This window comes from Tenrec ecaudatus, chromosome 5, assembly GCF_050624435.1.
Source record: "Tenrec ecaudatus isolate mTenEca1 chromosome 5, mTenEca1.hap1, whole genome shotgun sequence".
Taxonomy (NCBI): Eukaryota; Metazoa; Chordata; class Mammalia; order Afrosoricida; family Tenrecidae; genus Tenrec; species Tenrec ecaudatus.
The window spans coordinates 181,741,211-181,755,933 of NC_134534.1; the positions used below are offsets into that span (position 1 = coordinate 181,741,211).

At 42.0% G+C, this 14,723-nt stretch overlaps 1 protein-coding gene across 8 annotated transcripts in view; it reads right to left on the reverse strand.

Moving 5' to 3' along the window:
* The window catches only part of ANKRD26 (ankyrin repeat domain containing 26), a 78,741-nt gene that overhangs the window by 18,610 nt on the left and 45,408 nt on the right, over nt 1–14,723 (reverse strand). For 7 of the 8 annotated variants that reach the window (XM_075550379.1, XM_075550382.1, XM_075550381.1 and 4 more), the window contains 6 exons: nt 12,336–12,519; nt 10,614–10,751; nt 10,365–10,436; nt 7,310–8,242; nt 3,248–3,400; nt 262–332 (listed from right to left, as the gene is read on the reverse strand). In XM_075550379.1, the coding sequence (XP_075406494.1) occupies nt 262–332; nt 3,248–3,400; nt 7,310–8,242; nt 10,365–10,436; nt 10,614–10,751; nt 12,336–12,519 (1,551 nt within the window). The remainder of the gene's footprint in view (nt 1–261; nt 333–3,247; nt 3,401–7,309; nt 8,243–10,364; nt 10,437–10,613; nt 10,752–12,335; nt 12,520–14,723) is intronic. The other variant, XM_075550380.1, reaches the window with a different exon arrangement.

Below are 14,723 nucleotides of genomic sequence, written 5' to 3' on the forward strand. Positions count from 1 at the left end.
AATTATACAATTATTACACAAATGCTTAAGATTTAGTAAGCAGATAATCTGTCAATGGTAACATTTTTTCTAGCTATATTTTTGGTGGTAAAGATAATATGCAAAAAATTATGCATTTCAAAGTAGTTTAAAGTTGATATTTTGCTCTGGATTTCATACCGGTACTTATTATCATCATAACTAAAAACATTAAACAAGAAATGAATTGCTTATTTGTTTCACAAATATACACGCTATTTTCTGTGTGACTTTAAACCATACTTTTGCAAGCTGTCTTGTATCCTCTCAGCATTTCTTATTGCCTCTGCATGTTGACACTGCACTTCTTCATACTAAAATAAAGAATAAAAGAAATTGCTTTTACTAGTAATCCAGTATAAGTCCACTCATCACCTATTTTTTTATCTTGTCTGTGGCTACTTTGATGACCTAATGGCAGAGGTTAGCAGCTGAGACAGGGAACTTACGGCCTGCAGAGTCTATGACAATGACTCTCTGAACCTTTGCAAAATTACCCACAGACTATTGCATTTAAATTATATTTGATCAGATGAATAAGCCAGTTTACTGAACTGGTGACATTGGGAGACATAAGAAATTAAATGAGTAATTTATATTTTCGTATTCCAAGTCCTGCCACATCACCTACAATTTTAAATTTGCACGTGTGTGATTGGTCATGACTATGTCATTGACTATTAGAGTTCCGATGTAGCTCTAAGGGACCTGAAGAGTTTGGGAAGTAGAAGAAATACAGGAGCCAGGATGCCTGAGTCCAAATCCCACTGGTTAACTCCACTAGTTACTGGTCGTGCAACCTGAACCAAGTTGTGAAGCACCTGTTCAGTGAAGAGAAAAATCCTGTCTACTTCATTGCATGTTGGGAGAGACTCTATGAGGGAATATAGGTAACGTCCTTAAGGAGTATCTGCCGCACAATGAGCAAAGGAAGGGTTGCTACCGGCATCATCATTGTTACTGCATTTTATGTTCCACTGAAATCTGACAGTGTATGCTGGTGGTCTGCCAACAGAAACGGTCTCTACGAAAGGTAGAATGAAACATTGCACATCCCACTGGAAGTGGCATCAAACAGGGATGTTTGAAGGCTATAGTCTGTATACACTCGTGGAGAAGCCGAGTTTTCCAGCACATTTTTAATGCATTTTTTGTGCTAAAATTAGGTGGCTTGGCTGATATTCGGGTCGGCTTATCCTCAAGCATATACAGCAATATGCTCCTGGGACTTCATAAACCTTTGCCAATCTCACCAAGAACTTTTCTCTTTTTACATTTTACTTTTTTTTTTTTTTTACAGTTTTACATTTTACTACTTTACCACTCAGTGGGAATGATCACAGACTACAAGGCAGTACAGATGGTACCTCCAAAGCGAAGTAGTGGATAACAGACATGCCTGTCATAAATGAGCTTCAGCTATGAGCCGGAAAATATCGAGATACAGTCAGGAGTCCTTCGAGGCAAGCATGGCAAGACTTGGTCGTACATTTTTGGGACACGGTGCCAGGAAAGACCAGTTCCTTGAGAAGGACGTCACGTTTGGTACCAGAGGGGCAGCACAAAAGAAGGCTCTTGAGAAGAAGGACTGACACCGTGGCTGCAAAAATGGGCTCGAGCCCAGGAACAATTGTGAGGATGGCGCAGGACCAGGAAGGGTTTCAGTCTGTTGTGCATAAGGGTGCTATGGGTCGGAACCGACTCAATAGCACCTACCAACCAAAATAACATTGCTGAATGTAGGCTTCTCAATCAATTCATCCTCAGCAATTGTTTATGTTGAGCAAGCACAATGAGGAGGAGATAACCCAAGTGAGTAGTCAGGGCCTATCAGAAAAGCCAATGCCTGGAGAGTTACAGCTGCCAAAGTGCCACGGAGCTGTAATCCCACTTCTGGCAGCCTACTGCATTTTAAATCGTGAGGGAAACAAAAGAATATACAAACAATGAGCATGTGATTGTGGAAGTCTCGATTAGTTAAGTGCTTTCAGTTTTATATTTAATTGCTTTAAAGGAACTTTAGAATAAAAACTTAGTTATTATAAGTGTCTCAGATAAATTACTTGATACGGTATAAAACACTTACAATTACCCTAACAGTGTTCACATAGAGTTTTCAACTTGCTATAAGTGCCGTAGATCTTAGATAACTCTATCCTTAGGCAAATTTACAGTTAGAAGCCTAGATATTCTCTCAGGGAAAAGTAACAAAAGCAAGGAGAAATTAGGAGTCAAAATGTTCTGCAGAAGCTGGCAGGGCAGGTACTGAAACAGCAGCTAGAGACGTCCTGGGAGATGGGGAGAGGGTGAGCTCCCATGAATGGATGTGGATGGGGAGAGAGTGAGAGAAGATGAACGGGTGTGGATTAGGCTACATGAAAAGACAGCGAACGCTGTCTCTGGCAGAACAGCTGGTAGTTCCGAACTGCTGACCTTCACAGAGACAACTGCGGAATTCAACGAGAAACTGAAAGCCACCACACTGTACACGTGAAAAGGGAAAGCGGTACAGCACGTGAACTAGAGCTCAGTTACTTGTTCAAACACCAAACGGCATGCTCGTTAACTTTCTTAAACCTCGATGCTTTGACAATACACACACACAAAAGAAGAAAAGAAAATGAAGGCAATGGCCAAGTTCCCAAAGGGTTTGTAAAACCACCTTAAAATTTTGCCTCCGACTGAGGATTCTTTTTAATGCTCTCAGTTAGTTCTTGTTGAAACTGTTTCAGACCTGCCTGGTAAGACGCTATGGACCTTATGAATCACATATGCTTTTACTTATAACACAACTCTGACATATATACATTTGCAGAATAGTATAATAGCATTTCTACACCACGTTAATCTTGAAAATCAAGAAATAAACATGTACTGATTCTGTAGTTCCAAAAGTGAAGGGAAATAAGACGCTGTTCACATAGTATCCTCTGCTTTAATCTCACCATGACAAGAGCGATCATGAGAAAATACTATTTTGCAATAAAGGCTCAACTTATAGAGAATTACGTTGAATTTCCAACCCTCCTAAGGGTATTGCAGGAAAAATGCTTAATCTAAATGGTAGAATGAGAGCCAAACTTTCAGACATTCATGTTATTAAAGGCAGTTTAACACATTACAGTGAAAATAAAAAGAAAGTTGTCCGATGGACCCCATGTTGTGAAATAATTTATGCTTCGCATAATCAACCATAAATGCACTGTTCCACGTTGACTTTCAAACATACCTGACACCTGATTTGGTCTAATTTCTTCTTTAAGTCCTGTACCTCGTCTTCTAAAGTCAACCGATAGTGCACAGCGACCTCCAAGGAAGCCTCCGACATAGAATGCTTCTTAATGCTCTCGGTCAGCTCTTGCTGAATTTGCTTCAGATCTGCCTGGTTAGATGTAAAGGATCTTGTAAGTCACATATGCTTCTAATGATCACAGAACACTCTGACATATACACTTTAAAACTATCACAGCATGTATCATTTGCCAACTCTTCCTCACATGCATCCGTTCCTGTTCATCACTTGACTTAGGTGAGGATACTCAAGGTTGCTATTGCCTTGCCTAACCAGTACTAACGCTTATGAGCTCACAGACACAGCCCCTCTCCACTGCCCCTCGCGGATTTGCAAACGTCAAAAGTCTACAGAAGGCTAACAACGGTGGCTGTGTGAGCTGGAATGCCGTGGCAAATTCTAGACTGTGTGAGATGTTCTCGCTCTTTTGTAATTGAAATTCAAATTAACTTCAGAGTTCCTTGCATGTCCAATCTTCTGCTGAAATCCTTCCAATGGGCGCTTGTCTCATTCCAATGGAAGGCATTACAATAGCCTTCCAGGCCCTACGCAACCTGGCCTCCACTTCACTCCTTGGATTCGGCTCTTACAACTCTCCTTCATTCGCGCCATTCCCACCAGCCAACGTTCCTCAGAAGAGGGATCCCGCCGCAATATAAATTCATCACACAGTTAAAATCACCTTCCCGTTGGGGCAATTCATGTCCAAATGATAGTTGCTGAGAATTGTTAGCAAATTACAGTCCATCCTCATTACTCATGGATTCTGTTTTTGCAAACTCACCCATCTAGCACATTTTTAAACCCTACAATCAAGAGCTCCAAGTCTTGAACAGTCATTTGCATGTACTGAGTGGCAAACAAAATTAGTCTCCCAAATGGACAAGGCTGCCTCTGAATTGGCAGGAACTTTGCAGAAACGTTTCATGTACATAACTACCACAGATCAGGAGAATGGACTATACTTGTAAAACTGTTCAAAGCAAATGATAAATAGTAGTGAAAGGATTAAATCAACTACGGCTTTGTTGAAATTTATCACATCTCTCTAATCACGATCAAACAAAAAGTAGATATTTTTAAAGTGTTGTTGAGAGGTCAGGCGGAGACGTGATTTTGATAACTAAATCCCTTGAGGGAGTAAGCTGCTGGAACTGGGGGATCAGGACCATCGTCTTTGGGGGACACCCGGTGCAGCAGCATAACACAGTTCACAAAGACCACGCTGTACAAACCACTTGGGTAAGGAGTAATTGGGCTCTTAAAAGCCCATGCGTAGCTACCCAAAGGAACAGCCCTTGGCCTCTCCCGGTGCGGAGGAAAGAAGACTGGTGAAATCAAGACACCTGGAAACTAGTTCAATGGACTCGTGGGTCACACAAACACCAGTCTCCACCACCCTGACACCAGACAAGCTGGATGGTGCCCACCAATCGCTCTGACAAGCATCCCATTAGAAGGACCTACTAGACAGGATGAGAGAAACAGGTGGAACAAAACTCAAAGCCCTAAGAGAGACCTGGCCTACTGTTCGGGTACAGACAGGACACCCAGTTATGACCGTTTAGTCACCGTTCAGGTCAGGAACTGTGATAGAATTATCAACCCCTGAAGGTCAGAGGGGCAGCTTCAGCCAGGGACAAAGTTCAGAGGCTAGGAGAGGAGAAAGTGAGGAAACAGGACTAAGGGACCTGCAATGGATGAACTGAAACAAAGTGTGTACGAATTTGTTGAACGTAAAACTGACGATTTGCATGGGACCCCAAAGGGTAGAGAAGGGGGAGTGGCAGGCCTGGTGGGAAATGATCACGGGTAAGGTTGCTTAGAGAAGAGGTATACTCTAGCCCAGGTGGCGATGAAGCACGGTGGTAGGGCAGGAGGAAGGTCAAGGGAGATGGAGGAAAGAGCTAGGAGTCAAAGGGCATTCATGGAGGTCTAGACAAAGACATGTACATGCAAATATATATAGGAGGTTGGGGAAACAGATCTTTGTGTCTATATTTATAGGTCAAGTATTAAGGTGGCGGAAGGACCTTGGGCCTCTACTCAAACACTCCCTCTATGCATGAATACCTTCTTTTATTAAATTGGAACTCTATGATGCTCACTCTCCCGACACAACCGCTGGAGCCAAAGTGGGTGAACAAGTAAATGTGGTGAAGAAAGCTGATGGTGCCCGGCTATCAAAAGAGATAGTGACTGGGGTCTTAAAGGCTTGAAGATAAACAAGCGGCCATCTAGCTCAGAAGCAACAAAGTCCACATGGAAGAACACACCAGCCTGTGTGATCGAGTGGTCCCAAAGGGATCAGTTACCAGGCATCAAAGAACAAAAAATCATATCATTGACTGCACACCTCCATGATAGGATCGCTGAAGACAAATGGGTGCACAAGCAAATGTGGTGAAGAAAGCTGATGGTGCCCGGCTATCAAAAGAGATAGTGTCTGGGGTCTTAAAGGCTTGAAGGTGAACAAGCGGCCATCTCGCTCAGAAACAAATAAGCCCACATGGAAGAAGCACACCGGCCAGTGTGATCACGAGGTGCCCAAGGGACCAGATATAAGGCATCATGCAAAAAAAAAAAAAAAGATATAAGTGTGTGTATGTATGTGTATATATGTGTATATGTATATATGTATGTATATATATATTATATTAAATGAAGGGGGAAGTGCAGAGTGGAGACCCAAGGCCCAAGTGTCGCCCAATGGAGATCCCCTCATAGAGGGGCTTAGGAGAGGAGATGGGTTAATTAGGGTGTGAGGTAGTATCGATGAAGAACACAGCTTTCCCCCAGATCCTGGATGCTTCCTCCCCCCAACTACCATGATCCGAATTCTACCTTGCAGGGCTGGATAGGACAGAGGCTGTACACTGGTACATATGAGGGTTGGAGGTACAGGGAATCCAGGGTGGATGATACCTTCAGGACCAAGGGTGTGAGGGACGATGCTGGGAGAGTGGAGGGTGAGTGGGTTGGAAAGGGGGACCTGATTATAAGGAGCCACATGTGACCTCTTCCCTGGGAGAGGGACAGCAGAGAAGGGGGGAAGGGAGACCCCGAATAGGGCAAGATATGACAAAATAACGAGGTATAAATTACCAAGGGCATATGAGGGAGGGGGGAAAGGGGAGGGAGGGGGGGAAAAAAAAAAGAGGACCTGATGCAAGGGGCTTAAGTGGAGAGCAAATGCCTTGAGAATGATTGGGGCAGGGAATGTATGGATGTGCTTTATACAATTGATGTATGTATATGTATGGATTGTGGTAAGAGTTGTTGGAGTCCCTAATAAAATGTAAAAGAAGAAAAGAGAAAAAAATGATTAGGGCAAAGACTGTACAGATGTGCTTTATACAATTGATGTATGTATATGTATGAACTGTGAAAAGAATTGTATCAGCCCCAATAAATTGTTAAAAAACAAAACAAAAAAAAAACACGATATGAAGTAATAAAAATATTCATTGTATTTAAAAAAAAAACTGACGATTTGCTCTCTAAACCTTCACCTCATTCAAAATAAAGATTAAAAAAAGACATGGTTTTTAATTTACACCGTCAATTCAAGTGGACATACATGAAAATAAAATTACACTGAAATATAGTTTAAATTTCTGAAAGAAAACTATTACGGCAGCATCTAAATTCCAGTTCCTCTGGAAAGCTTGCATGGCAACACAGGTAACCTACGCAAGTGCATCCTCCTTTCAAAGTCCCCATTTTAGGAACAAACCCTTCTGCTCCATCAAAATAAGTATGATCCTAAAAAATCTCAATGATTATCTCATCAGTCTAAGGCTAAATTAATAATAACAGTCTCTGCCTGTAACAATTGATCATTTCACCTCTTGGGATTTTATAGGTGACAAGAGGTCACCTATAAAAGGAAAGCACGTTTCAGACGACTGTACTAAGTATATTCAGTCTATATATTTTCACGGATTCAGCATGTCACCACAATCCTACGCCATTCTGAATGTTCTTCTGGATACTTACTTCTCGTTCTGCTTTCTCACTGTCACACTGCCATATCTGGCCTTTTAAGCGGCTGCACTCGTTGGCTAACTCCTTAGTTCTCTCCTCCAGCTTATGACTTTTTTTACTTTCATCTTTAAGCGTTTTTACAATCGCATGAAGTTGATCTTGGAGATTAATGACTTTCCTTTCTTTACAGTCGGCTTTGTTTTCTGCCTCATCCACTTGCTTTTGAAGTAAATTATTTTCAGCCTGTAGACTAGTCAGTTTTTCATTGATGAGTTTCTGTGCCGTAATGGATTCACGCACTTTCTCTTGTTCATTCTGATACCTGCGTTCCATTTCCTTCAATTGACCCTGTACTTGGCTGAGGTCCCTCTGTACACGTTCCAAATTCAGCATCTTTTCTCGGAGTATATCTTTGGTGAGAATGAATGCATTTTCCAGGCTACTCAATTTACTTTCAGTTACAGAAAGCTGTTGACAAAGCACGTCATTGTTGTCTTTGAGGTTAGACAAGTCTAAGCTCATTTTGTTCTGTGTTTGAAGCAACTCATCTCTCGCTGTCTGGAAGGAAAGCTGTAATTCTGCTTTTGACTTCTGACTCTGCTCGCGGTTCTGCACCGCAGCAGCCAGTCTAGACTGTAAGGAGTCCATTTCTGTCTCTAGTCTCTCCCGGTTTACTTTCTCATTCTCCAGTTTGGAGTGTAGCACGGCATTCTCGGCTGTCAGATCGTTCACTCGACATGCTGTTCTTGACAATGTTTCCTCACGCTTTTTCAGAGCCTTTTGAAGATCATCATTTCTGGCTTTTATAAATTCAACGTCCTCAGAATATTTCTTTTCTTTTGCTTGACTCTGATTTTTCAACGTCTCTATTTCCAGTGTTAGAAAGTCAATTTTCTTCTGCAAAACGTGATTTTGGTGTGAATCGTCTTTGTCTTTACTAGGAACCTAAGTAAAAGAAAGGAAGATATTCAGTCTACACTCAATAAAATGACACATTATCATTTTCTTTGAAAATAGAGATTAACCTGTATGTCTAACCAATAAAATGATTGGGATAAGTAGATATCCAACTAAAAAATGTTGGATATACTCATCTTCCATGAGTATAAATTTCCCAAAACTCTAAAATCTAATTGAAGAAGAAATAAAAAGGAATCCATGAAATTAAAAAAGAAACCATGTTACCCCACATGACTGATCACTCCAGAGACCAAGGGAACAGAACATGGAGTTCCCTTGCCCTCTCCTCTCCCCATTCCCTCCTTGCCAGCCCCTTGGCCATGGCCTGCATCTCGAGGGGGAGTGGTGGGGCCAGTCTGAAGGAGTGGGGTCAAAAGCGTGTCTGGGTCTGGTTTCTGTCCTCCCCAGGGTGACTGTTTTAGGGTGGCCCCAGGATAGGCAGAGGCCACACCATCTCTTCACCCCAGTAAAGGTGGCCCCTACAGTCACGGCTACGAAGAGGGTAGTGCTGTGTGATGCTCAGGCATCTCTTCATCCCAAAGGCGGCCTGCTGGGATCAGGCGAGGGTACTTGCTCTCCCCTCCTGCAGTGAGGGGAGCCAACCTCAGGGACTTGGGTGGCTTGGGTTGGGCTCTTTTGATGCTGAGAGCTGTCTAAGAGCAGAGGGCACTGTGAGCCCCCAATAAAATGATTAAAAATAATAACAATAACAGCAGAGGACAGCATGGGACATTGTCAATAAACGAATTCTGAGTCTCAAAAACAAAGGAGAAAAAGAAGAAACTATGAGATAAAATTTTAAAGACTCTCAGGCTTAGATCTTTCTCTAAATTATAAAAAGTCAAAAGATATAAATTAGGACAATGTATTTGGCTATATTAAAAAATTACTCTGAGAGCTAACTTACTGCTTTATAGTCAGTTATAAGAAGTACACTGATTGATAACTGACAAAACTAAGCATTATACTAATCGCTTTCACATAAATCAATCAACACAAGTTTGTGAAGTAGAAACTCAAAACATTGGCATGAAGCAGGATCTCCTGGAGGTCTTTTGCCCTTACTACCAGTGTCGTTCCACTAAACCATAGTTTAGGGGCTTACTCATTCTCTAGTGCAAATAGATAAGTGCAAAGGAAACAACCTATCTTAAAAGTCTAAATAAGGCAAATTTTTATTGAAATGTCTTTAGAAAATTATAAGATTATGTGCGGATAAAATAAATTTTGTTTCTTTTTTATAATGCCTGAAAGAAGAGTATGAAATAGAGAATACAATGAATTCTTCTATTAGGAATAAAATATTTATCAGTAACTTAAGACTACATATGTGACATGGCATATCACTGTTTTCAAAAGCCGCTCGTATTAAAATAGGGCAGCGCTTGGAGGAAACTGTTGTTTTTCATAAGAGTAAGGAGAAGACGTCCAAAATAAGATCTCTGAACTGGCTGTACACTTCCTCTTTTACCTGTAGGTGTAATTGATAAAGTAACCTTCTTTATTCATCTATCACAGGAATGGATCACTGTCCCAAAGTAGAACATGTGATATGACCAGTCCGTTTTATGAAGGTGGGAGGACTGACCATTCCTACGGAGGATACTAAGTGTCATGACATGACTGTGACAAATGAGAAGGTTACTTTACCCAACAGGCCCAAAGCTCCCCTCCGACTGCCCCCCTCAAAGACAGACCAGAGGGATATAAACAGTTTGTTCATAAAAAAATGGAATTTAAGAGATAATAGAATTTTTCCATGAACTTTTAAAAGTCCTTTCATATATGCCATGAGGCATACAGTTGCTTTTTAAACATGAATTAAACAAACTATTGCTATAAAAACCACAGAAAGTCTAATAAACAAAAATATCAAAATGCGAAGCTATTGTTTTCTGGCATATTTACAACCAATACAGTTCTGCAGGTGGTATTTACATCTCTCTAAGCTTTCCCCAAACCACTGTTTACTTTTTAGAGGTGATGCCATAAAAAATATGTCAGAAGGGCAGTCTGTCACCCTCCAGGGACTCGACTCTTATTTCTTTTCCGTGCTCTTTGGAAACCCCAGAACAGTTGCCATAACCTTCTGAACTGATCTTTCTACCTTGCATTTATTCTGCTCAGTAGATCCCCTTCTAAGCCACTGCTTGGCCTGGACCACTTTTCTGAAGGCGCCCTAAGGAAAATAAGACAAGTGGATTACTGGGAGAACTTGTCCGTAGCCATCGGCTTATCACAGGCATGTGTCAGCCCTTGCAACCAGCGGGAATCCTGCCATCAACACTTCATTACTTATCCTCACATGTAACACACACAGACACACACAGGCTTGAAGATCATGAAAAAACAATACCTCCGAATTCTTTTTCTTGTAAGCCATGTCAATTGCCTTTTGCTTGCAAAGATGATTGTTCAGAATTCCATCTTGTAATATCCTGGCATTCTGCTCCTGAGACAGCTGCTTCTGGGTGTCATCTCGTTCAGCTACAATCTAGAGACATACTGCATTACATTGTGGTTTCACACTATTAAAAGTTCATTTAGAGCCTTAAAGGAATGTATTAAAAGGAAGAAGTCTCTGGTGATAGAGTCTATATCAATAAGATGATACTTGTGTGGAGACAGGAGTAAACTCTAACCTTTCAGTCAGGTCACAGCCTGGTGACGCCTCCTTTTCATAAGGGAGACACTGAGAGTTCACATTCTCTCTCCTGCTCTTCGCTGTCCTGCTCTCCTGGATCGCATGTCTGAGTCTGGAGGAGGCCCAAACCTGGGAGCTGTGACGCCCCGCCATGTTCATGCAGACCTCAGGTCTCTGTGACTCTCCTGCCTCATCAACATCACCTGTGTGATTCCGATGAGGGCTCTGGGCTGGGCTCTGTGTCACTTTGTGGACATAAAATTCTTTCTTGATATAAAGTTCTTCCAAGTATATATATATGGAAAAACTCAGCCTAACACATCTATTCAATCACAAGGATCTTTATATTATAATAGATTACATTCTATTTACATAAAACCAAAAACCAGAGTCAAGCACATTGCCATTAGGTCGGTTTGGACTCAGAGTGATGCTATCAGGCAGGGTAAGTCTGAGGTTTTCTATAGGTTTCTGAGGCTGCGAACCTTAATGGGAGCAAAAAGCCTCATCTTTTCCCTGCAGAACAGCTGATATGTTCAAACTGCTAATCTTGCTATCAAGACCTCAATATATAACCCAATAGGCCACCAAAACAAAGGAACAAACAACAAAAAACAAGTAAACTCACTGCAATTGAACCAATTCTGGCATAGCAATACGACAGGACAGAAAGACCTGTCACTTTGGGTTTCCCAGAGTGTAACTCTTTGTGAACGTCTCATTTTTCTCCCCAGGAGCTTCTGGTGGTTTCGAAGGTGGACCTGTGGCTAGCAGCCCACTGCATAATCACGACCCACCAGGGCTCCATAAATACATACGAGATTGCTAAACTTGTCCTCGAGCCACACACTCCAAACTCAGTGCCGTCCAGTCAAATCCCACGCGACGTGACACACAGGCAAGAGCAGAGCTGCCCTGTGAGTTTCCAAGTCAGGCAGGGGCCTGAGCCCGCCGAGGGGCTCATGTTCCAGAACTGCTGTTCTTGGGCCAGTAGCCCGACACCCCCAACAAGAGTTCCTCAATACAGGCAGAGATGGAGTTCTCGGAAAGAACCTGTCTTACAAATATTTAACTACGTTAATCATAAAAACTACTTTTATCACAAGAAGTGTGTGCATGGTGCAGGACTGAGCAGTGCTTCAGTCTGATGTGCAACAATCATAACAATTTACCCTGTATTTAACATAAAAATGCAAAAATAACATTCATGTTAATGATGATACTCAATTTACCTTTAATTCCTTCACTTAGGAAAGACTACTGAGCATGAAATCTGTGAATAATTGGAACAGATAAATTACTTCAGCTAAAAATATCATTCACAAGGTGGTCCATCGTAAATCGAAACAATAGACATTAAATTACAGCACCATCCTAAATAATGTTGATGAAATCACATTAGAAATGAACCATCTCTACCGAGAACTGGCTTACCTTATTCAAATTGCTTCTTGCAGTCTTCAGTTCTAAGTCCAGAGCACTCAGCGTGTGCTCAAGCTGCCGCTTCACCTGCACCTCAGCATTACACTCCTCTTCTTTTTGTTTCAACTGAGCCTTAGTTACTTCAAACAATGTGTCAGCATTTCTTCTCTTCTCCTCTTCTTGTGCTAAGGCAAATCTGCATACAGACATGTTTATCTTAAAATTCGATTTGTTAGTCAATAAGTTGTTTTCCATTGTGCTCTGGTTCTACATATGTGTTGGTTTATTATAACAGTTAATAAAATTTGCTTTTGACAGTTTTCTTTCCAAACTACACTTTATTTTCTCATTTCAGTTTCTTCCAAAATTAACATTCTGTCCATTAGTGAAAGTGTTATTATAAGTAAATCAGATAAGTATTATGGGAAAGCAATTTTAAAATTACTCAGAAAAATTGGGGTTGACTATTATAGTCTTTGATTACAGTACAAAGGCTTAGGGTTAGAAAATGAAAAAGGAAGAACTCACTCAGCATACCTCAAACTAAAAGAATGGGAGAAAAATTCAAGCCTTGAGTTACAATCTTGGAAGATTATATGGGCAAAGTACTGAATGATGCGGGAACCATCAGGAAAAGATGGACAAAGTCCCTGTAGCAAAAGAACTAGTTAACATCTCCCCATTTCAAGAAGCGGCACAGGAGCACAGACCAATGGTACTGAGGGAAGAAGTCTATGCGGCACTGAAGACACTAGTCAAAACAAGGCTCTGGGACGTGATGGAAAACCAGCTGAAATGTTTCCACACGCTGATGAAACACTCACTCGTGTATGCCAAGGAATTTGGAAGACAGCTCCTTGGCCAAATGACTTGGAGAGATCCATATTAGTACCCATTCCAAAGAAAGGTGACCCAACAGAAAGCTCAACTTATAAAGCAACATCTTTACTATCTCATGCAAGGAGACTTTGGCTGAGGATCATCCAGCAATGGTTGCAGCAGTACCCCGACAGCGTTCAGGCCGGATTCCGAAGTGGACTCGGAACAAGGGCTATCATTGCAGATGTCAGATGGATTGTGGCTGAAAGCAGAGAATAGCAGAAAGATATTTATTTGTGTTTTATTGACTATGACAAGGCATTGGACTGTATGGATCTTAACAGACTATAGCTAAGCCTTGAGAAGAATGGGAATTCCACTGAGGGAACTGATGGCAATGACAGATGTAGAACCCTCCCTGAGGGGATGAATAACAGAGATGAGGGTGAAGGGACACAACAGACGCTGTAAAATGTGATAATAGTAATATATAGTTTATTAAGGGCTTACGAGGATGAGAGAGTGTGGGAGGGTGGCAAAACGGAGGAGCTGATCTCAAAGGGCTCAAGTAGAAAGATCAAGTTTTGAAAACGATGATGGCAACATAGGCACAAGTTCGCTTGATATAATTGTCATAATATCTGTAAGAGCCCCCAACAAAATGTCTTAAAAGGAGAATGGGAATTCCACAGCACTGCAGTGTGCTCATGGCGATCTTGTACACGGATCAAGAGGCAGGTGTGCAAACGGAAGGAAATACGCCATGGAATAAAATCAGGAACTCTGTGTGTCAGGGTGGCAACCTCTCACCAGACTTATTCCATCTGCATACTGAGCAAGTCATCAGAGAGGCTGGATTACATGAAGAGGAATGTGGCACAAGGATCTGAGGAAGGCTTATTAAGTATTCAGATGATACAGCCTTGCTTGCTGTGCAAACAAGGGAGGAGGACTTGAAGCCCTTGAGGATGAAGATCATGGGTTGCAACCCTCAGTATGAATTACAACTCAAGGTCAAAAACACGTAAATCCTCACAACTGACCAATACGTAGCACGATTGAAGTTGTTCAGGATTCGGTCTTGCTTGGATCCACAATCGATGCTCACAGAAGCAGTCGGACAGATATCAAAAGACACACTGCATTGGGTAAATCTGCTGCAAAGACCTCTTGAAAATGGAGAGAAGCATGGCTGTCACTTTGAGAATTCGGGTGTGCGTGACTCGAGCCAGGGGATTTTTCAAGTCCCTCCCATGCCGTGAAAGCTGGACGGTGACTGAGGAAGACTGAGAGAAATCATGGCATGTGGACTGTGGTGCCGGTGGGAACTGCCCGCAGTCCAGTGGGCTCCCAAAGAACCACACCTCTGTTGGGAAGGAATACTGCCAGGATGCGCTTTGCAGGCAAGGATGGAGAGCCTTTTTGCCTCATGTCATCAGGAGAGACCAGGCCCTGGAGAAGGATGTCATACTTGGAAGAAAAACAGAGAAAGAGCCTGCACAGGGCAGACTGAGTAGTCGCAACAATGGGCTCAAACACAGAAACAACTGTCAGGTGGGCGCAGGACTGCACAGTGTTTTG